Source organism: Ischnura elegans, chromosome 1 (genome assembly GCF_921293095.1).
Source record: "Ischnura elegans chromosome 1, ioIscEleg1.1, whole genome shotgun sequence".
NCBI lineage: Eukaryota > Metazoa > Arthropoda > Insecta > Odonata > Coenagrionidae > Ischnura > Ischnura elegans.
In genome coordinates this window covers 3,584,181-3,607,986 of record NC_060246.1, presented here as the reverse complement: position 1 = coordinate 3,607,986, position 23,806 = coordinate 3,584,181, and the positions used below count along the sequence as shown (strand labels likewise).

The following is a 23,806-nucleotide window of genomic DNA, read 5'->3' as shown; positions in this document are numbered from 1 at the left end:
AGCCGAGGCTCAGGTGGGTGTGCTGCTGACGATTAACGCAACATTGTTCTCGCTTTACACATGGCCTAAATCACATGAAAAATATATTTATTAGACAGGAACATTACAAATAATTGACTATTTTTGGCCTGTATGATCCATCTCACAACCGATCACTGCGCCGGCGAAAGCGGTTGTTTTAGGCATTTTAGACATTGCTCTAGTGAATACGTGTACTGGAAATGGCATTTCATGGATTTTTACATCAGAGAGAAATCCATAATAGCAGGGTAAATGCCGAGTGGAGAGCAAACATTTTCGTGTTCTTTTAGGATATTTAAAAGAGATATTATTCGAATCAACAATATGACCTAAGTGTCTCGATAAAGTACTAGTATTCCTGTAATTGGCTAAAATATTCATTGAATCCTTAAACAAATATCATAATTACGCGCCAAAATCCTACGTTTCCTGGGACATAGGCAACCTATGCAAACATTCCCGCATCGATCGTTCTCCCGCATTCATCTATTTTTTCGCCCATCCCCCTGAAAAACGATAGATCGAGGTTCCACTGTAATTATATGAAATTGATTTTTTGATTTATTACAAACAATTTCAACAAATATTATCCGCTATCTCAGAAAGATTGGGTAAGGGAAATTTGGTTACTGTGCGGTAATAACAACGTGCGCAAAAAACAATCTCTCGGCGAGGAATTACAAAAGAACTTGTGTTCAGATGGAAGAAGGTCTTAAGGGCATTCGCATTTTAAAGGAGGCCATGGTATTCGGCGTCCGGGCAAGAGCGCGGTTGGGTTGGGCCTTTAGTTGGCCCTGAATTTTCCAAACGTTGGCGTCATAACATATATCACTGTTCATTGCTGCATTTACATTCACGGCGTATGTCGCGTACGTTAATTTTTAGTTAATATACGGCCGGTGATTGTCCTATTGTTGAATTATAAACGGACCATGAATTTGACGACATTGAGACCGTGAAAATCTCAAAAAAAAACGTGAAAACCTGGAAAAAGCCGTGAATTTCATTATTTCTGTAGAACCCTGTAGCACGTTTCAATTGCGTGACAAAGATATCAGACATGCTATCCGGAGAGAAGGACAAACTCCCAATGGACCTTTATGAGGGAATATATCGAGTGCCTTGTTCATGTGGTAAATATTACATTGGCGAGACCTGCAGGTCAATGAAAGTCTGATTGCAGGAACATCGAAGGGCTACCAAAAACAAGCAGCACCAACTCTCAGCCATATCTGAGCATGCTTGGAGTGAACCTGGACATAACATCCTCTTTGAAGACGCCAGGATAATAGCTTAAGAAAATAAATACTTCCCTCCCCTGATCAGAGAAGCTATTGAGATAGCGAAAACGCCCGCAAATTTCAACAGGGATCAAGGCTACAGCCTGCATATTGCATGGAAGAGGATTCTCCGACCACCAACAATGAGAGATGGACAACCGGCCAATGAGAGAGCAGCAGCGGATCAGCAGCCGCCGCCGCCTATGTAAGGCGGAAAAATTTTCCAATTTCATCACCTTCGACCTGAAGACGCTGACTGTTACGCCAGCGAAACCGTTGTCATTAAAAAACAACAAACGCGGTGAAAACCCTAATAGAATCGAAAGATCATCTGATATCATGATTTGTTTGTGAGGTTTTACCAAGGACACCAGAGTATTAGCATCTGTTTTGAATTTCTTAAATCTCTGAGAAAATGTATTCATTATTTTATTTATAGCCATGCTGAAACAATTCATGTCAATAGTTGCATCGGTTTCATCACAATATTGCTTCAGATTTTCAAAATGAAGTAATTAACTGCTCGTTATGTCTTGGACAAAAAGAAATAATTAATTTTCTAAAAAAAACACTACTTCAAGCATTGCATAGGCTGGTTTTTTCTTTCCTTTTACTTGCAATTTTACGTTTCGCTAATTTGGTTTCTTTGATATCCACCATGAAGTTGCATTTTTGCTGCCATTTGTCTTCTTTCAATTCAGGATAGACAATGTTTTAATTGAAAAATGTTTTTATTTCACTCAAGCAAGAAGCAAAGTTTTTCAATTCGTTTCCCCTGGAAAGCCATCACACTTGATTGTGCAGAAGTAGACTGTCAGAGTACTGGCTTTGTATATCTTCCGGAAATTCCTTGAACTGGCGATGGCGAGTGCTTTTGCCATAATGCTATTGGTGATTTTAATCACCAAGTTCATGTCCTCAACTACTTCAGTCAGAAATGTAAGGGCTCAAATTGCCTTAGAAGACCAAAATTAGTGAATTTTGCAGTGAAATGTTCAAATTTCGAATTTTTTTTGCCGAAGAATCATTATTGCCCCTTAAACCTATTTCTTTCATACCTCTGACACCATCAGTTGCTATGGCAATGATATCTGGCAGAGAATTTGGTGGTGAACCGTTTCTCCAAAATCGATTTCTTATTGTGTGCAAGTTTTTCTTAGCAGACGAGACAAGTTGGAAGACCATCCGTGTTGCATATAAGCGCAAATGATTCTATCCAATTCTGAAGAATTTTCTTCGTCTGTTCATCTCTTTTTTTTATCAGATGCCATTCCAGAAATGGTGCAGAAATGAAGGTTTAAAAATATTAATTTAACTATTTAAAAATATCACTAAAAAGCAACCGTTTCTTAAATAGCTGATTGTTAATTTTGTTAAATAATAATCTGTTACCACAAATAGTAACTTTTGTTAAACGTTTAAGTGTGAGAAAATAACTTGCATATACAGTCTTCTTCTTGAAACCATGGGAAATTGTTGTTTCTTCCAATTATTAAATTAACACACACTCGAGCATAGTCCGAGGATGATTGGCTAGCGTGCTTTCATTTGCCGCAAGAACAATGTGGTGTTGAAAGTTGCAGTTACATTTCGAAAGTGCTATAATTTAGCTACCAGCAATGTATATATTACAGGGACACTTTATTCTCTCTCCTTCTTAAACTCGTGGTTTTTATCATTTATACAATATTTTCTTTGAGTTTTGCAAATTAAAGTAATGTAATTATTGTTTTTATTTGTGTAGGAAACTGGACAGCAAAAGAGCCACTTGTAGCTTGCAAGCTGTAGGTTGCTAACCCCTGCATTAATTCATTGATATTGCCTAAAATACATTAAAGAAATATTTAATTAAACGTAATAATCATGTTTTTATGTTAATTGGGGGTAAAGATAGGAGAAATATTATGATTTGAGGCAATTAGATTTGTGCACATTCTAATTTTATCCTTCAACTTGTATTCCACACACCTTTCACTAATGAGCTATCATCAGAAAATTTGTGATGACTGCTAATTTTTGGGTTCTCCAGCCGCATCTGTCGTTTATGGTCATCCAGCCGCGTCTGTCGTACATGGTTGACCATAAACGACAGATGCGGGCTGGAGAACCCGAAAATTAGCAGTCATCGTGAACAACGCCGCGGAAACCTACGCACGAATCAGAAAATTTGAATGTACAAACAGTTGTACAATTAAATTTGGTTACAATCCCTAAAAGTATGTAAACCCAAACATTTTTTGGGTTTGTTTACTTTTAGGGATGTTACGAGCTATTTTATTGCAAGCAGTTTTGAGCATTCAATTCTTATGTCATCATCATCACTTGTCAACATTGTGAACATGATCATGGACATCATGTTCCAATCCACATTGTCAAATGCCTTCTCAAAGTCCACGAATCCAGAATGTTGGCTTTTTCTCGTCCATTTTCGTCTCTATGAGCTGCCTAAGGGCAAATATTGCTTTCTTTGTGCCTTTGCTTTTTCTGGATCCTCAATTGTCCTCATCCAAGCACTCATCTGCTCTTTGTTCTATTCTTCTACCGGTTATCGTTGTCTGATGATCTTCGATGCATGCGTTGTCAGGCTTAGGGTCCTTAATTGTTCACAATTGTCCGCTCTGTTGGAAATTGGGATTTTAATGTTCCTCTTGAAGTCCTTTGGTAACTCTGCTATTGAATACATACATTTCACCGATGGTTTTGTACTGCTGGTCCAACTTTTTTTCTCCTGTACTTTCAATTAGCTGTGTGGGAATATTGACCAGCACAGGTACTTAATTCATCCTCAAGTCACTTACTGCCACATTAAAATCTGATCTGGGCTCCCATGTGAATTTTATCCACCTCCCTGTCGTTTTTGATTGTATGTATTCATTCTTAGGCTGTTTCAATTTGTATAACTTTTCCAGATATTGTTTCTATCTTTTCACTTTATTTTTGTTTTCTATCATATAGTTCTCCAGTTTTATCCCTGAGGGTATTACAGGGTATTACATCTATCTTTCATCTCTTTCCTGGAAGTGGTTCCTCATTATCCTAATCATGGCTGGCCTCCACTCTTCCATTAACGAGATTGTTCTGCACATCTTCACGGATATTTTCCATCCACGCTTTTCTAGCCTTCCTTGCCTAACGGTATATTTCTTTTATTATTTTCTTGTAACTACTCTGTCCTTCTCTTGTTTTTGCTGTCTTGTACTCTCTTCAATGAGATCTAAGACTTCCTGTGTGATCTATGGTTTTTCATAACTTTTCTTTTACTAAGAACTGCTTTAGCTGCTGTCTAGAGTCCACTTCTAATGGTTTTCCAACTCTCTTTCACTGATTTATTGTCACAGCTTTTGCTATTCTTTTTCGGACAGCTTAGATACAAGCCAGTTGATGCTGAGCCTTGTTCAATTTTTCAACCTGATGTATGTTTTTTAGGGATGGACGGATGGATGGATTTTTTTCGGACCCGGATTCGGATCCTTGATTTTCAGAGCCGGATCTTCAGATCAGATATTTTCGGATCCAAATGCATTTTCAAATTCATGTTATTAAACGAAGTACATAATTATTGAAGTTTATTCTGGGTAAATACAATCAAAGGAATGCTTTTTAGGTTTTCATACGCATTTCAATACATATTTTTATAAATTAAAAATCATTTTTATAGGTTTCCAAGTTGTTTTTTTAAAAACATCTTTACAGCTCAGGACCTATACTGTTACGCTTGGATTTGGAAATGAAAATAGGAAAAATCTTTGGATGAACCACTGACCACTGGCGTAGCGAGAGGGGGAAGTCCGGACCCCAAAAAGTATAGAAACACAATTACATACTTTCCTTCATAAAAAGGAAACAAAATATATGAAAATCATGAATTTACAATATATTTCTTTGGAAAATGAATTTTTTTTTCGATTATGAAGGGTGTTAATATTATTTTGAAACCCTTTACCTTGTACCCTGTTGTTTAAAAATTTCCCCTCTGGTTTTGGACCCACCCTAATGAAATTCCTAGCTACACCACTGCTATCGACCTAATTCAAATTTTCTTCACGCAAAGTGAAATAAGATGCTTTCCCGGAGAATATATTTGAAAAAGGCTATTTGGGCTTCCAGCCGGGTCGTCGTCTTTTTCCATTCTGCCGACGTTTCAGAACCGGACTCGTGGTCCGAAACGTCGGCAGAATGGAGGGAGATCACCTGTCTGGAAGCCCGAACAGCCTTTTCCTCACGGACGTTTTCCCCGGATTTTGTCACTTTCCCATCGCATACTGACTTGTGTTTCACCCGGAAATGCTTCAGTATGGTGAGGTGGATTTAGCACTTCCTCGCGATAATTTCACGCCCTAGTGCACGCACATGGCATACATTGGTTCTCCTTATGTCAATAGAAATGTTTCAACACAATGAAAGACATTTTTATCATTACATCATTAATTTAAATTGCAACTGCGCAATCAGCAACACAATTAACAGTATTTAAAACAGCATCAATGTCACGTGCGACGAGGTGCTCGACCGCTCAGCATGAGGAAGGCGTGGGCAGCAGAAGTGCGTAGAGGTGGAGGAGAAGGAATGCGTAAAGGAGAGGTAAGGAGCGCACTTCCTCCGTATTTCAAGCAACGAGGATACAGATGAGGCAGTCAAGGACGAACAAGTCAGATCTTGCTTCAGTGACGTCGTAGCCTTCAAAGTGAAGTTGGGCGAGCTACGTGATATATGCAGTTGGCGTTTTCAATCCGTCTCTACATGTTTGAGGGGTTAATGCTGCGCTTGTTTCTTTGAATATTGTCATTTTTGGACAAAGTTGCATATTAGTGTAGTCTTATTGCATATAGAAAACTTATTGGCAATCAATTAGAGCTGAAAAATAAATAGAAATATCGCCAGGAATGTGTTGCGTTTGGTATAATTCTTTTTTTAAATATTGTGAATGTCATCTGATTGTTGAAGCTATCGAGACATTTTGGGGTCCAGAAAGTCATTCACCTAGCATTTGTCGTCTAGAAATGGAGAATTGAAGCAGGTGGGCCAAAAAAGGTCAGTTGGTGAGACGGGGTAGGGTTGAAACACACTCCAATTGTTCTTGTGTAATTTGATATTTTCCTTAGAAGACAATGATTTATGGTGTGTGTGATTTCGGAAACAAAAAAAGCAACAGAGGCTCGGGCTGATGGAAGGCTGAGGGTGGTTTTCTGAAATCTGCGACGTAGTTACTTTTGACGTGGTTATTATCCTACGACGCTGAGATTCCCCCAATGATTGTTCAATCTCTTGGGAAGTATCACACTATGTGCCAGTCGTATTTTGCCTTTTTTTATTTTCCATGGCTGAAATTCTGCTACATAACCTCTGCGAGAGCTTTCAAACAAAATGGTTCACGAGTAGGACAAGAATCGCATGCAACGGTGCATTCGAAGAGAGAATCGGAACTCTTTCCACCCTTATAAGGCGTTGCATTCAATGAAGCTATTATTTAAAATTTCGAATCCAGATCCGAAGTCTTCCGCGACTTTGGATCCGATGTATCCGATGAAGGGCAATGTCCGCAGATATTTGGATCCGAGGTATCCGATCCGACCATCCCTAATGTTTTTATGGCATGGTTCTTCATAAGTAAGTTACTCAACTTACTGTCCGTAAAAAAAGCAAGAGTTTGAGGAGCCTTAGTGTCGTAAGTAAAGCAATCAATTTCTACGTTGGATCGTATCCCTTTAAAAATCCTCGTTTCAATAGTATTTCCTATACGTATTTATTTTTCAGAAAAGTACCTGTTTTTTGCACGTAAAATCAAGTTGCCCAACTTTGAGCAATTAGTATTCCTATAGTTTTTGTTTCAGTAACTGGTGAATTTTGATATGAGAAATCCAGATCTAATATTAACAGTTTTTAGAAAAAAAATGCTTGTGACACTAAAATTGATTGATTTGTTGTGAACAAATCTCTGCTACTTTATAAACAAATGGGTCAATTGAAAATTGATTGGTACTGATGTATGCCGTAACTTGATTTTACTTGCAAAAAATGGGTACTTTTTTGAGAAAAAATTACAGTAAAACCTCTATGTAGTGTACCTCTTTACATCGTAAACCTCTATACATCGTACCAACCCTCTGGTCCCGTCAGATTTACATGTAAAATTATAGGCAAACCTCTCTATAGTGAACCTCTTTATATCGTAAAACCTCTATATATCATAGCAACGAGACACCCCCGAGACGGCCTAACTACCTCCGCATTTCGTACCGAGACAACTAGAGACCATTAATGCAGCCGCGATAACGAACATGGAATGACATTTTCAGCAATAAATGTTTCATGCTTATTCTTTTCTTTTACACCTTTACTATACTGTAATTTTCACGTTAACCATTAGTTATGGCCGTTTTGTTCCATATGAGAGCATACCTAACAGTAAATAAGAAAAAGGCAACGAACTATCCTAATCATTTTAAGTGCCAGTAAATGAAGACAGAACGCATCGTTTTCTCTCGAATCATGGTAAAAATTGCGCGATAGCACTCGCTTTCTGTTACTTATGGCTTTATTTTCCTGTAAATGCTTACATATTATGTTCAATTAATATAAGGGGCGATCAGCGCAGCCTATAATCCTTTGTCGGCGGAAATATTTCAACTAACTTCACTCCCATTCATGGAGACAGAATTACTCAACCGCATTGCTACTTCCGTTTCTAAAATGAAAATATTTCATGAATTTACTGTGACTCGAAATAAATCAAATACAGTTTTGCAATTATTTTATTCCCATATTTCCCGGTGTAGCACTTTCTCACTGCCGCCTTGGTATTTTTTTCGATGCTTTCGTGAACGATCGCATATTGCGCTTAGCGACAGTCATATATCTTGCGTGCGTATTTATGCCGCGAAATCTGACTCTTCCATCGGGAGTCCGGGACGTCAATTTCAAGCAATACTGAACGAACATCACTCCATGCGCGACAATGTTAGGTGAAGGAGACGGCTAATTAGCTGATACGCGGTAGAGCAATGACATTTTTTACCGTAGCCGCCGCATTCTGAAGTAGTTCGCCCAGCATTCTCACTAGGAAATCATTTCGTTTTGCAGACCTAGCGTTTCTTTGTGCCCTCGACAGAATTTTTCTACAGAACTCTATGAGCATTGTATTTTAGAGAAAGGGAATTCGACGAAATTTTCAAAATTACGCTCAACATCTTGTTTATTTTTTGCAATTGTTTATTTATTTTTTATAATCTTTAACAAGTCATACGTTATAAGAATGATAAATCAATTTTCTAAAATATATTATAAGGAGTATTTTCAATTGTTTGCCATAAAATATGAAAACATACGAAAAGTACTTAATTAATTATAAGCTACTGATGACGGATTCGACAGATAAAACAAGGCGGCTGCTTGACATTACCACATTCCGAGGAATTTTCCGAGCCATCGACGAGGGCATGCAGGAGAAAGATGTAGCAGTGACCTTTGGAATGGCATCATTTACCCTGACATCTATTTTAAACAACCCAGGAAAAACAGAAGAAACTGTATATCTAGGCTGCACAAATAAAAAATGTGGGCAGTGAAATAAGAGGATTAAGGAATTATGTTAAGAAATATAAAAGTTGTGTACTTCCCTCCAAACACTACTAGTAAATTACAACCCTTAGACCAGGGAATTATTTCTTTGTTCAAAAGACATAATCAAAAACAGCTGGTGATTTATTTTTTATGGAGAGTGAATAGTGAAAACGACTTTAAAAGTGCTCGTGGAACATCCTTCAGACTATGAACAGGCTGTGCCTTTCGTGGAAGAAATCAATATCCTCAATTTTTGAGAAATGCTTCATTAATGGTGGTAGCAAACGGGAGGAAAGTGAGATATTTGAGAATGAACCTACAGAGTACGATAAAATCAACAAAATAGTTGACACAAATTCAACATTTGAAGACTTTGTAAATGCTAATAATGATTTATTCATATGTTCCCCACATGAGTTGGAAGGTAGTGGTGAAGGAGATGTATACATATTGCACGATACAGGAAAAGATGGATTTAGAGGAAGATGTTGGTAATGAGGAATCAATTACAGTTCCCACCAAAAAAGAGGTTGAGGATTCATTGTATGTAATTGAATGGTTTTTCTCAAGCATGGAGGAATGCGATCATAATATGATTATATTCAATAGAATTGAAAACATTATATCGAAAGAGTTTCAAAAAAGGCTTAAGCAAACCCAATAACTAATTTCTTTCCTAAAAAGCCCTCTTGAACAGGTTACTTTTACCTTTGTGTGATCATTAAATTGTAAATATATGTTCACTAATGCATGCATGTATGTTTAAATATATTATTATTATGGTTTATTAATAAAATGGTTCCTATCACTAAAACCTCTCTATAGTGAACCTCCATACATCAAATTGCCCAAATTTTGGTCCCCTCCATTACGATGTAAAGAGGTTTTACTGTAAGTAGAAGAAATAATGTCGGGCCAATACATTTTTAAAGTAAATGATCCAACGTAGAAATAAATTCTCTTTTGTATTCTTTTTGTAACATTGAAATTGATTGCTTCGTTTAGACGTTAGAACACACGGGTGTCTGGCTTTTTACGTACAGACAGAGTTATGAAGAAATGCCACAAAAAAAAATCTTTTGAAAAGGATTTTGAATCATCAAGGAACACCATTAACCACCTATTATTCGAGCTCCAGCCAATTGGCTACAAGTGCTCTGGCAAGTAGGGGCGGAAAAAGATCAGTCGGAGAAATTACTGAACTACAATGTAGTGGTTGCATTCAGGGGGAATTCCACAGCTGTTGTGGTAGTGCTCTGAGGGCTATCTCCCCTCTGAATGTGGCCATTGTATGCATTAGGAATGCAGGGTAGATGGTTTGGTTGTCCAGGTGAGATTTGAGTGCTTATTCTATGTCGGTATTGAGAAGAGCAGGGCAAATAAGTAAGTTTACCACTGATATTAGATGACTCTTTACGTACATTGATGGAGTTGGCATATTTTTAACATTAGGAAAAAACTTGCCAGAGCCCTAATCAGGAAGCTCAAGTGCTGTGTGACTAAGGACTATCTTCTCTATGCTTATTATGCATTCTTTCAATCTCACCTTACATATGGAATCAGACTTTGGGGGCATGCTTCCGATGTAAAACATTTGTTAATACTTCAAAAGAAGGTGGTTCGAATTATCTCTAACTCTGGATGTACTGAACATTGTAAACCACTTTTTGTCAAATTAAACGTTATGACTGTCTAGAGCCTATATGTATTTCATATTCTGTTGTTCATCAAGGGAAATTTGCTAATGTACTCCACAAGAGCTCATATACATAACCATGACACCAGAGCAAAGAGTAAATTAGATATGCCTCAATGTAGGCTGGCCAAATCTTTTAACTATGAAAACCAGGCAATTAAGAGCTTCAACATGTTGTCCAACTCAGCAAGAACGGTTGACAACAATGTCTTCCGCAGGGCCCTAAAAAAATTCCTATTATCTTAACCCATATACTCACTGTAGGAAATTGATTTCTCCACTATTAGCTTTTAAATGTACTTTTGCACTTTGATTCCCATTGTATGATTTCTCTCTTATTTGTATTGTATATGTACATTCTGCTGCCTCTTATATCCAGGGTATTTCTTATTACTGTGTCCTCACAAGAGGTGTACTAATTGACAACGTCTACTTCAATTATTATTGTTATTCAGATGAATAGAGATATTATTATTATTACAACTCACAATATGTAGAAAAATATCAGGATCATCCTTCTCATAGGGTGGCCCTCCCAATCTCTAGGAACGTTGAATGTGGTTTTGCTAGATGTAGCTCGCGTTGCCCTGATTATGATGCAAGATTCTTCCATTCGTCTTATCTCTTCCCCTATTTCTGCCATAGATGTGCCGTCCGGCTCATACTTGTGGCTGTGCTTCTTTCCTTTTTCCTCTCCTGTTTTCTTCCCCTTGTGAGGTACAGGCTGCCAAAGTCTCCGACTTACATGCCTGGCCTCCAGTGTGTATCTTTGTGGAATCGGAGTTGGATTTTGATCCGCCTATATGCAACTTGCAACCCACAGGCAAATTAAATTTGTCCACACATAGGTAACTAAATGTTAAAATTAAATGATAAACATCACTTATTAATTTGAAGCAGGTGCATACGTACATAAAAAATCCCTGTTGATATTGTGTATCTGACATTGCGGATGTATGATTCTGTTAGCACAGTAAATAATTGGGCTCAAGATCTTGTTAAAGGCCCTAGGCCATTATTAATATGTATTTGGTGGTTGCATGTATTCCACAATCAAGATAGAAACATAAATGGATAGTTGCTTTGTTTGGACCAAATGTTCTTCTATTGAACCAAATGTTTGGATGCTGTTTATCTAGGCTGATGATTTATTTCTGGGGTTAGGGATTGAATGAGTTCTTTGTTGTAGTTGAATTGCATTTGAAGAGTAGTGAATTAAATAGTTGTTACTCATTTATATTGTTTCTGCCAGCTTTAAGCATAGAGCATAGTCTCAACTTGGACGTGATTTCTTTTGCCATCATGTATTCCTGGTTATTACAAACCAGTAAAATTTCTTCCCTATTTGACTGCCTTACAACAGAAAACCCAAACTGTCGTTGCAAGCCATTCTGAGTGAAATTAAACAATGTGATCACTTGTGAAGTACAACTTAAATACGGCCAGTGCATCATAACTTAAGTTATGCCTTTCCTACTTAACCTATGATCTTTTGAGATAACTGTGAAGATTAAAGCAATCAGATGACAAGTTGAAAATGGTGATACCAGAATGAGTTTCAATTTCATGAAATGAAGAAATGTCTTAAATTTGATGCAGTGGAAATGTATACAGGTACATATTTTGATATTCATTTTAACTGACAAAAACATGCTATGTATTGTGCAAACTCCTTTAATCTGCCTTACCAATGTTTTAAAGCAAAATGAACGCAAATGTATGCTCTCTGGCTTAGGTATTCATCCTATTTGTGACTCTTAGTCACTAAGTAGCCTTGATGCCATTTCTAAAAGAATGAATTTTCTGATTTATTCAATGCTAGGTACTCTGGTATGCATGGGCACTCATCTATTCTCAATTGGGAAAAATGATTTCATAATTGCTGTTTATTTACTGGCATTGTTGGCTGCTAACTCAGGAGTGATTTAGTAAATGGTCTGACTTAGCCAAAACTTGGTTTTCCTCTTTCTTTCAAATTGCCAGTATCAGCCAAATGACATTTAGGCAAAATATGGCAAAATATTGCCTCCCTGAAGACATTCTGCCATAAATTGAAAGATGTGACAGATGATGGGCCTTTCTCTCCGCCTATAACGATGGCATCATGTATCGTCATCAGGACTGATGTTTACCATAAGTCAGCAATTTCTTCATCATTAAGGTATCTTATGCAGTTGGGGTGTATTTAATTTTATTTTTTCTGAAACTAACTCTTTAAGCTTATCCAATGGATTTTGTATGCATGCCCTCTTACTATCACAATATCTATTATTTATCAGCTCTTGAGCAAGTTTACATTTGAGGGCATAGCCTTTGGGCTGAAAGAGCAGTACAAAAAACAGTTAATAAGTCTCTGCAGTGCTTAAAATCATTGATAAATCACATACTGGTTGATTAACGTGCCAAAATTAAAATATGAACTCTGGTGCAGTGAAACATTCTTACATTTTATGTTCTTCAGGAATGGATGCCCCTCCTTTAGCATCAGTCGTAGTTCTTAAGGTTTATTTTCAGTTTTACTCCAGGACTTTGTACTAAGGTTTATAGTATGAAGTAGTTAAATGTTGTCACCATGGAAATTCTTAAAGCTACCAATTCCAAAATAGCACAAGTCTATTCTGCAAAGTTTTGAGGCACTTTTTTTAATGCACAAAACACTCTTTCAAAAGCTTCAACTTACCCCATGAACAGTTATTGTATTCTGAGTAATATACATTACTATTTGGATGATGATTTGGCAGGGGTGGATCTGTCAGTCTAAATATGTATGTGTTCATACAGAAGAAGTTCGTCTCACATCCTTGCAGAAGAAAATTGTGTTGTTTTGAAAATCCTGGCTTCAGTTTTTTCTGGGGATCAAGGATAAAAAATTGTTTCATGTGCTGGCATGTAATGGTATGTCTGATGCCCGTGATGATTACAAAAATTAGCCTAAATAAAAGTGGAGTACTGACTAGGGTGAAAGGATTTCCTCTAAGAGGCAGCATGTCCACCCACACTGCTGGAGGAATGAGCTTCTCACGCGTAGTGAGATTTTTTTAAATGGCCTAACTTGATTAAAAACGTCAATTAGTTGATGATGGAATGCACCTTCACTTCATTCAAATTTCTAGTTACATATGGTGCTGAGTGTAAATGGAATATCTTGACTCAGATTCTCATTGGCTCCCAGTTGGATGGGGTTGGGGTTGGTATGTTGGCTGCAGAGTTGGCCTCCCACCCTGTGGCTTTGGGTTCAAACCCAGATGGTGCCAGAGTTTATTCCGGGGCTGCCTGCTTTAGCTGTTTCTGGAGGGCGCAGTCCCTTGGAGCCAAGGTCCCCATGGTGAAGCCTCTAGTGAAGAGCAGCTAATGCCTATGTCATTGGGTTATTCTTCTGAACTCCTCCTCCCCTGCCCTAATTCTGTCGATGGCAAAAATTAACTAACTGCCCGTACCCCCTCCAAGTTCCTTCCTTGCATGACTGTGGTTCTTCTGGTGATGAACAACGAACCTTTCCATATTTTTAATGAAATTGAATCTTTCAGTGAGAATAAGTTAAGATCTGTGCTAGCATGTACAGTAGGGCAAATTGGAAAAATCGATTTTTTTCAAATCCATCTGGCCCAATGAAAAAAAGTTGTAGGACCGATCAAAGATAAGGCCCAAAAAATTTGAGACCGCTAGTTGAAACCCTGGCCCTTGCTCTAATGCAATTAAGGGGGGAGTGTCAAAATTCAAAAAATATAATATTTCATTGTAGTTTCCTATAGATTTTGCCGAGATACTGCTCTTCTAGGGCAAAAATTTCGTGCATTTTGATGTATCTGCCACCATTTAGCCACAAAATCCCTAATTTGAGTCCTCGCCCGCGAAGAAAATATTCCAACGCCCACACAGAGTTGTGGATACAAGAGCGGCAGGGGGATCCCGTCCCCTCCCCGCTCGCTTCTCCCCTTCCCACGCCTCAAATACAGCAAAATTCATCCCGCATGTGCTGCTAGGAGGGCGTTCATCTTTGATAATATAAATTGGAAGATGGTAAAAGGTAAAAAAGGATGCGTAGTGAGACGACTTGTCCCGTATTTGGCGCCTTTTGCGTTAAACAAATCGATGTTACCAACTTTTAGAGAAGTGATGAAATATTTTTAGAGCCGAGAATGCAGGAAATGAGCGTACGGTCTATGAAAAGGCCTCTCGAGTGGCTATAAAGGCGTGTGAACTATGGTCTGTCTTATCATGTCTTTCCTTGTGAGCCCCTAAAATGTTCTCCCTCTGTCCTCCCCTCCCACCACCCTCTATTCTCCATCACCATTCCTTGATTATTTGTTTGGGTTATCCCCACCATAAGCATGGATACAGTAAAACTTCCTACTCGGGAATAATATATCTAATTAGCAAAATAAGAAAGGGAAATGTTTAATAAGAGAATGAGTTTGCTACCTTGCATTATACCTACATATCTGCTAAACAAGTGATCTAAAGCTTTTCTCAGCATCATTTCATTGGGATATCATTAACCACTGTATTCACAGCCCTGACCTGGTTCCATTATGCTTTTTTCCTGTCCTGTCTCTTGAAGCTCCCCATGGTTAGAAAAAATGTTTTCCTTGTAATAAGGCAGTGGATCAAAGAGTTGGCAGGATATAATTTGGTGAAGGTGTAAGAAAGAGCCTCAAGCCCATGAAGTGCATTTGAGATAGTAGGCCACAACATTGAAAAAGTTTCTGGTTTGTGCATGAATTTGTAAGTTTGTTATTTATACAATGCCCTTTGAGGGTCGGTAGGTTTTCAGTGGAGGCAACAGGCAGCTTAGGTCGTCCACGACACGAGGAAAGGTATGGAAGGATGGGTGGAGAGAAGTCTGCCACTAACATTATGTTGTGTGCCCTCAGTGAAAGGCTCCTCAGGGACCATGGCTTAACACGCCATCTGACAAAGGGTTTGAGGGTTAAAATTGCGATGCCCTTGACGAGGCACTCAAGTGGGTACGTATAGGGCAACCTTATAAATCTGTGCCACCACCATGTGGGAAGCCAATGCTAGCCACCACACCAGCCTGACCCTCTCAACTCTTGAAAAATGAACACCCTCTCTTTCTTGACATAACTCATAATTTTTTGAAGAAAATATGCTGCTTATGATGGGAGGCTGAAAATTATGGTAGACGTTGAATATTAATTTACCCCCTTTGTGCTTTAATTTTATAACTGTGGAGTTGCTGTGTGGTGGAGTGTGTTCATTCATGGCGCGTGTCGTTGGTTTTTCAGGGAAGGGGGAGGAGGTGGGGGAGGGGGGGAAGAAGGATGGGGGGGAGAAGCGGGAGAAGAAGGGGAGCGGTGGGCGCAGCAAGAAGGACAAGGAGGGGGAGCGCAGCAGTCGGGGGAGGAGGGGGGATGAGGAGAAGGAGCGGGCCTCCAAGAGGGGAGGGAAGAGTGGGCGCAGCGAGAGGCGCTCGGAGAGGAAGCGCGACGGCCGTCGCAGCGCGGCAGATGGACCTCCCTCGGGCTGGAAGCAGCTCAAGGACATGTTTGGAGGCGAGTGGAAGGGAGAGAAGATACCACATCGCACGAGCGGCTCTCGAGAGGACCGTGAGCGTGACCGCCGCGGCTCAAGAAGGCACGGCAGCAGGTACTGTGACTGCATAGTCAATACTCTGCATGAATTGATTGTGTTGGGTAATTTTTTTTCCTCCCCTGTAATTAGTTGGTGATGCTGCATGAAAGTGCTATGCAAAATGCATGAAAAATGTTTTTGCCTTACTCCTGAGATTGTGGGTTTGTATCCTTGCTCAGTCATGATCTTTCATCATCTGTTGGCATTTCTTTTAAATAGGAAGAAATTAGGGCTGCATTGAAAATAATGACATTGGCTAAAGCTGTTGCTACTTATTGAATTCTTGCTCACAAAACATCAAGAATTGCCCGCAATCATGTATTCCTCTTGTGAATTTCTATTCTTTCACTACGCACAATTAAAAAATGAAAATAAAACTGTCCAGATCCTCATTCTGAAAGAAAATATATGGCTGAACAAATTTCAGTATAATTTATTGTTTATGATGAGTATGTAAAGCCTAAAAACCACCATTGTACTTTGCCGAAAAGAAAAAATAACAACTGTGCACCCACTTCTGCACCTAGGTGGTCCATCCCTAGATGTCTCGCACTGAGGTAGTGGCTTGTAGCAAGGCTTCCTGGGCCAAGACAGCAGAGCCAAAACGGCCACGCCAAGATGTACCCTCCCATTCCCCTTGTCCACTTCATTTCACTGATTCACAGTATGTCCCATTCAAATTCTACAGTCTTCAGGATGCTTCTCTGTCTCACATGTTATGCTCTCATATTATATTTCACATTTGACCTATGTTCCCTCGCAGTTCTTACGTGGAGATCTGAGTGGGGGACTAGTTAACTTCTCGAATATTTTACTAGAGAGAGCTTAATCATGCCTTTTTAAATGAGTGTGTGGAGTAGGATGATAAAGTGTAGGTTGCCCCTTGCCTTCTAAATTGCAGTGATAAGTATGAGTTTCGCTGTTGCATTGGAGTCTCCACTTCTTCTCACTTGAAAAAGAACTTTTTTTTGCCATATAACCATGCCAGTTATTCTATCTGTTCCCTTTTTTCTTCAGTATCAATCAGAATATTTCCATTCTTTTCCTTCATGGTATTGCATATCTCACTCTGTTCTTTGAAATGGATCTTCACTGTTTGATATGCTGCTTCCACTTTCCTTTGTGGGAGAGTTAGTATAAATTTGTATATTTTTCCATAGGTTCATCATCCATAGATCTCTAGCTTTCTTTGCTTTCTGACAAATCATATATCGTATTATCGTGAGGCATGCCTGTTCTTCCTCAATTTTCTATTACTTATTGACTTTTTTTTCTCCCATAAAATCTTTTGTGGTCTCATGTCCACTTTTAATAATTTTCCAGTTAATCAGTGGAGGATATCCTGCACTGGTCCATCAGCCATATCTACTCCTATTTACTCTCTACATTTCTACTGCCAGATTCTCTTGCCTCCCACATGGCAGAAGCTATGTCACGTTCATTATTCCTATCCTGAGAATGTTATCACATGTTAACTAAGTATCCTTTTGGGAAGCTCCTGCCAGGTGATTGGCATGGGGGATTAGTTTACTTGGCTGAAATATTGTACTCATTGCACTTGGAGAAGCTGCAACGCCTCGGAAATATAATGTGGTGGTTTCCCCTTGCCTTCCACATCACAGCACTACAGCCATTAAAGTAAGTGTTCCTGGGTCTGTTGTGAAATGTGTGTCACTGTACTGACTGCTATGGTCTCCACCTTCACACACTTGAAGAATAGCTGCTGCCCTCTACCCCAGGTAATGAGACACATTATAGTTGGCAACCTCCTGTCTCCTAGTCATGACATCTTCACAAGTTTTGATATCATTTAAATAGCCTTCCTTACCCTCGGATTGACCAATGCTGTCTGTCTTGGAATGCTGTCACTTGTTCATGACAGCTTATTCGATGAATAAACTTGCTTACTTTGCAGCCAACCCCTTAATCTTGAGGTTGACACTCTACCGATGAATAATTTTGCTAGCAACTGGAGTGTGTTGTGTTCTCGCAAAAACCATGGGTAAAGAGCATTGTCAGCTTTAGGCAATTCACCAGATAACTTGTATCAGAGTCAGCACTTCTCGCTAAATGCTTAATCTTTTGTCTGTTTCTTCTGATCCTTACTGACCTCATTTCTCACCATCATTAAAGTTTCCTGTTAATTACATTTTAGTATTGAAAACTTTGTTTTATGCTTAGATGTTTCAAGGCCACACATTTTTGAATAATGCAGCTCGTTCTCAAATTAAAATACTTTTTTTGGTAATTGAGGCGTTACAAGAACAAAAACTAGTTGGTTTGCTTCTGTTACAAGAAAAAAGTGCAAAGGACACAAAAATCATGTACACAGCTGAGTGGTTCAGGCATCACTCACCTCATAGACTGAGGTGTTTTGGCCACATGCCCTGTGGACATTACGTGACAGAGTCACGAAGGTGGGTCCAAGGTAGTGCATTTCAAAGAGCCAAAAAGTGAGGTGAATGCACTAATGTTGGCTTTGTAGAAGACCTTTGCTGGAAAAATTTGATTTTGCCTTGGACTCACCCGATTTCATTACCTTGATTAACTTTGCTCTCTTTTTCCAATGCAGTAAACACTTGATTAATTGGGCTAATTATGTATCAGGAGAGGCACCACAAGTAATCGGAAATTGGATAATCCAAGCATCCAATTTTATTTCCAATAATGTTCATAATTGACATATTTCAAAGAATATAAATGCATGGGTGCAGACTGTCTGAGGAGGCGAAGGAGCCATCCCCACGGCCCCTTCACCCTTTGTGCCCATCATCCCCTCGTGCACGTATGGGCCACAGTTTGTCATTACATGTGAATGCAGACAGCTGATGCGGACCAACCAGATTTTGTCATTGGAAATAGAGCGAGGTTGGCGATAACGGAGCGAGTGCGTCTTTTCTCCGTGTAAATTGAATTCCATTGTCTTCAATGGTCTTCTGGTTTGGGAGAGGGCCTGCGAAAATAATTGAAAAACCTTTACTCATCAGCAAGTCGCTCAGTAAATGTGGTCATGAAAGTGGCTTTTAATTTTCTTCATGCCACAGTAGGGTGCATCCAAAACCGTCAATGATCGACATTTTTCTTCTGTTTTTCTAACCTGGTATACAGCAATAGGGTAGTTTCCTTCATCAAAGAAAATGAAATGCTTTGATTGCGATTCGTTACCCACCATTATTGTGTTCATAATATACAAATTATTTGGTTTTAGAAATCCCAGTTTAGACGAATGGCAATGGTCAATTTTAACCTCATTTGAAAAAGTCCAGATTGGCACCCATGAGATTCCACTCAACATGACGTCACAGGGAACTAGTTTCTATACGAGTAGATAGGAGTTTTACATCGTCTGAGATTACCAATGCATGCATGAGGCACAGAGCTCAGGGAAACATCTCTTAATAATCACCTATTAAAACTGCCTATGGTCGGAAAGTTTCCTTCGTTTGATAGGGTAATAATAATCCTTATTTAAGCCAAGCGCTACCTGCTAGCAGCCTGCATCGCAGCGGCGCACACATCCTCGCCCCAAGGTCACCTCACACGGCAGCAGCGGGAACCAGAATGATGTCACATGGGCTTTCCCAGCATTCATACTTATCCTTTGCGTTTTCGCGCACTTGAAAATTTTCACTTTTCGTTTAGTCGTGGAAAATAGATATCCTCATTCAAAAATCTAAAAGCATGAAATGCGTACTCCACGAGTAATAATCTTTCGATTAGGCAATAAAAAAATAATAGGAAACCACCCTATTGCTTGAATTGCACTTGGCAGTATGACGTTCTTCCACCTTGGCAAGGTCTTTTTGCATGCATTGTCCATTGGAAGGGTCGGATGATGCCTAAGTTTATGAGGAAAAAATGACTTGCTCTCACTAGCAAAAAGTTGTTCAGATAATGCAGTGAGCTTTTGAATATGCAGCGAGTGTATGGGATCAAGTGAAGAGAGAATTAATCCATGACCTAATATTATACAAAGGAAAGCGATGCTATTTGTCAAAAACTGATTTGGGTGTACAGAAAGCTTTAGACAGATGCTAAATAAATAAGGCTGGGAGCCGCTAGAGACTTGGAGGCTACAAGCCAGGCTTAGATTGCTTTAGCAATTGAGGATAGGTATATTTATAGATAAGAGTGACATGGAGAATATCATATTAGAACCCCACTATATTTCCAGCACCGACAGAAATAAAGATATTTCACCAAATGGATAGGCATGGGCATTTTTTCAGATTTCTCTCTCTTTGTCTTGAGTGAAGAACTACTGTGGAGGAATAATGAGATCTGTGCCAAATCTAAACTTATCTCCAAGCAGGAAGGACTGGTTTTCAGCAGGTGATGTAATCTAAGGGTCCCCTTTTGGAATGAATTTTGATGAGGTGCCCCAGCTCGGAATTTCTGTGGAAATCCCAGCTGTGATTCCCACCTGCCCACCCTGACCAGTGTGCCCGCTTCTCAAGAGAGCAAGATATATGTGGAAGTAATCTTTCAGTGATGCAAATATTCTAATCACAACCTTGGAGGGAAAATATGTTTCCTTGATATGAAAATAAGATTCGTGGCAAATTTTTGTGGAGGACAGAAAAGTCATGGAAAAATTAGCAGCTAAAGAGTCAAAATTTTAAGTGGAAGCATTTAGCAATCTTTCCATGATGATGCCTTGAGGAAGTAATTTAAGGTGTCAAACTATTCTTGTAATTTTCGAAATATTCAATCAAAAATAAAAATGGAATTAGACTGAATTTTTCACAAATCACTTGGGCCTGCAAGTTTCTGACAATAGTTTAGTAAGATTTCTCTACATGTCACTCCATGGAGCATAGCTTCTGATTAAACTGCAGACATTTGCTCTACTTGTTAATTATTTTAGGAATGCATCATGCACTGAAGTTTACAGCCTGTACTCATTGGTACTTAATGTTATCTTTTCTAGTGGTTGTCAATTCTAGCAATTTGTTTAAGACACACTCTACCGATGCTTTAACTCTGGCTACCAGTCTGATATGATATTATTTACCCTGAAAGTCATCCGAGTGAAGACATCTTTGCTCTCTTTGACTGTCACCTCATTGCTGTGAACCAGCTTAGCCTGGTGCTGAAAGTATATATAGTTGGTATACATAGTGTTGTTTTGAATGAGTTTTATGGTAGTGTAACTATACACCCAGCAATGAAAAAGAGATACATAATGTGATGCACATAAACGTTGAAAATATTTATCAGAAATTGAAATTTTTGCCTCTAATATAGAAAGAAAGGAACTGAGAATATGAGGTCTATCAGTTAAAATAATATACGAGGTGTGTCTGAAAAGTTTATATCTTTCGTTTATATCTCCTTGTCGGTGCTATTTTCCGTCATCCAGTGTGGCTGTGGCATCCTTCAAAGTAGTCCGTCCCCTTTTGATTGAACCACCTCATGCTCTCAGGGCTGCTTCGATATCTTAAAGCAGTGCTGCAACGCAGACTTTGGAATGGCCTTTAGCTTGTGCGTTGCATTACTCTGAATCATCTTGATTTCGTGGAACTGCTTTCCTTAGAGTGCCTATTTCAATTTTGGGAACATCCAAAAGTCACATGGAGCTATGTCTAGACTATTCAGAGGTTGGAAAAGCTGTTCAATCTTGTGTTTTGCCAAAAATTGCCGCACCAGGTTTGATGAATGCGCTGGCTTGTTACCGTGGTGAAGAAGCCACTCCTTGCCTGACCAGAATCGTGGTCATTTTCTTCTCATGGCATCAAGCAATCTTTACAGAACTTCAACTTAATATTCATTGTTGATTGTCTGACCTCTTGCAGCTAATTCATAGTGCAAAAGCACTCTCGTAATGGAAAAAAATAATCAGCATTGACTGGAAATAGCTCCGACTTTGACTTGCTTTTTGTGGCCATGGCTTGTCTGAACGCTTCCACTGTGAAGATTGGTGTTTAGTTTTCAGATAGTAACCATTAACCCATGAATAGAGGTCTGTGAATTTTGCGAGACGCGATATCGCGAAATGACGAAACCGGCAAAAAGTCCTTTCGCAACCGGCGAAAAGTCGTTTCGTCAGAAAACGGCCTCAATGTAGCACTGCCTGTATTTCACGCCGTAGATGGCGTACCGCCGGGCCGGATTGAAATGGGCGCCGTGATGACCACGGTGGCCGTCAACTGCACGATTTGATTCGTTTAAAGACATCCATAGGCACGTATGGTTATTTGAAAGCACGAAGCGCTAGCAGGAGAGGAAGGGAAGGAAGGAACAGAAAGGGTAGGAGAGGGGGTTCTCCTTATTAGCAGACGGATCGTCGGATATTCGGCTCTCCACTGAGCTACAAGGCAAAAAAAAAATCATTTTAACATTGGCCAAATCTAATATCTATTTTTTCATGTGAGGAAGCTTCTCATTCTAGATGTTTTGTTAAAGCACATCAGTAGGAATACACATAAACCTGCGAAAGAAAGGGGACCCGCTAAATGACAGCTATCATTTGAACACACAGTCACTTAGTCAAAGAAAACAAAGGAGGAGCTTGTTGCTGCTACTATAGAAATTTGTAAAGGCTTTATTTAGTGTAGAGAAACTTGACAATCCAAAAATTCTGGAATGGCTCTTATACACACACATAAGTATACACATATGAGGTAGTGGGAATATTGCCGTTTGCCGATCGTATTCACCAAGACTAAATACTTGAACCATTCACATACCTTGGACAAATATGAGTAGAAGCATTTCTCTCATTTAGTTTTATCAGAAATTTTATATAATCGAAATTGTGTTAAATGTTATGTAAAATGCTTAATGAAAGTATGAGTATTCATGAAATGTGAACCATAAAATAATAAAACGCCTATAAACGTGGGAAAATTGTAGCATTATAATAACACCGCCAAGATTTTCTATAACACCGAAATAACATGATTTTAAAACGAATTTTAGCAAAAAATAAAACCACTTTCACGGACCTCTACCCATGAATCATCACCAGTAATAAGCGTATTAATGACATTTTCATCATCTTTTACCATTTCCAAGTTGTCCTGAGTGATTTCAGAGCAAAGGTCCTTCTGCTCGGTCATGAGCAATTTTGGAATGAATTTAGCTCACCCACCAGTCATTCCCAAAATCTTGTTCAAATTTTTCTTAACAGTAGTTACCAGCATTTCAGGATCATTTTCTAGAGACGAACAGTCATTTGACAATCACCTTCAATCTCAAGCCACACACGCGCAATGTTTTCCAATGTTGTTGTCAGCAAAGGTCGGCCAGAACGAAGTGCACTGTCAACGGATGTGCAGCCATTTTTAAACCACCTGTACCACTCCTTCATCTGTATCATGTCCATACTTTCGTTCCTAAAGGCCTTCTGTGCCATTTCAATTGTCTCCGTACAACTATTCCCGAGATTAAAGCAAAACTTGATGCAATTTGGTTGATCTTTTAACTTTCTGTCATTTTCAGCGATAAGCAAATGCAATGAACTGAAAAAAACACATTGGACATAAACACACGCTGCACACGACCCATGCCATCCCACCAATGACATTTTAGGGAAGTTGTGAGGGACTACTGGCTATGCTCATACCCCTCGTAGGAGTGCTCTGGGGCAAAGAAATGAACGGAGGTCAGATACTTTTCAGACATACTTTATAAGTTTTGAAACTAAGTTGAT

The 23,806-nt window shown here is 39.1% G+C and overlaps 2 protein-coding genes across 2 annotated transcripts in view; both read left to right on the top strand.

Moving 5' to 3' along the window:
* Positions 1-12,703, top strand: part of LOC124154713 (protein enabled homolog) — a 35,124-nt gene extending 22,421 nt beyond the window's left edge. The window contains exon 3 of the mRNA XM_046528601.1: positions 12,541-12,703. Coding sequence (XP_046384557.1) covers positions 12,541-12,554 — 14 coding nt within the window. The 3' untranslated portion in view covers positions 12,555-12,703. The remainder of the gene's footprint in view (positions 1-12,540) is intronic.
* A 2,681-nt stretch (positions 12,704-15,384) lies between these two features.
* The window catches only part of LOC124154243 (serine-rich adhesin for platelets-like), an 86,413-nt gene continuing 77,991 nt past the window's right edge, over positions 15,385-23,806 (top strand). The window contains exons 1-2 of the mRNA XM_046527844.1: positions 15,385-15,478; positions 15,807-16,167. Coding sequence (XP_046383800.1) covers positions 15,385-15,478; positions 15,807-16,167 — 455 coding nt within the window. The remainder of the gene's footprint in view (positions 15,479-15,806; positions 16,168-23,806) is intronic.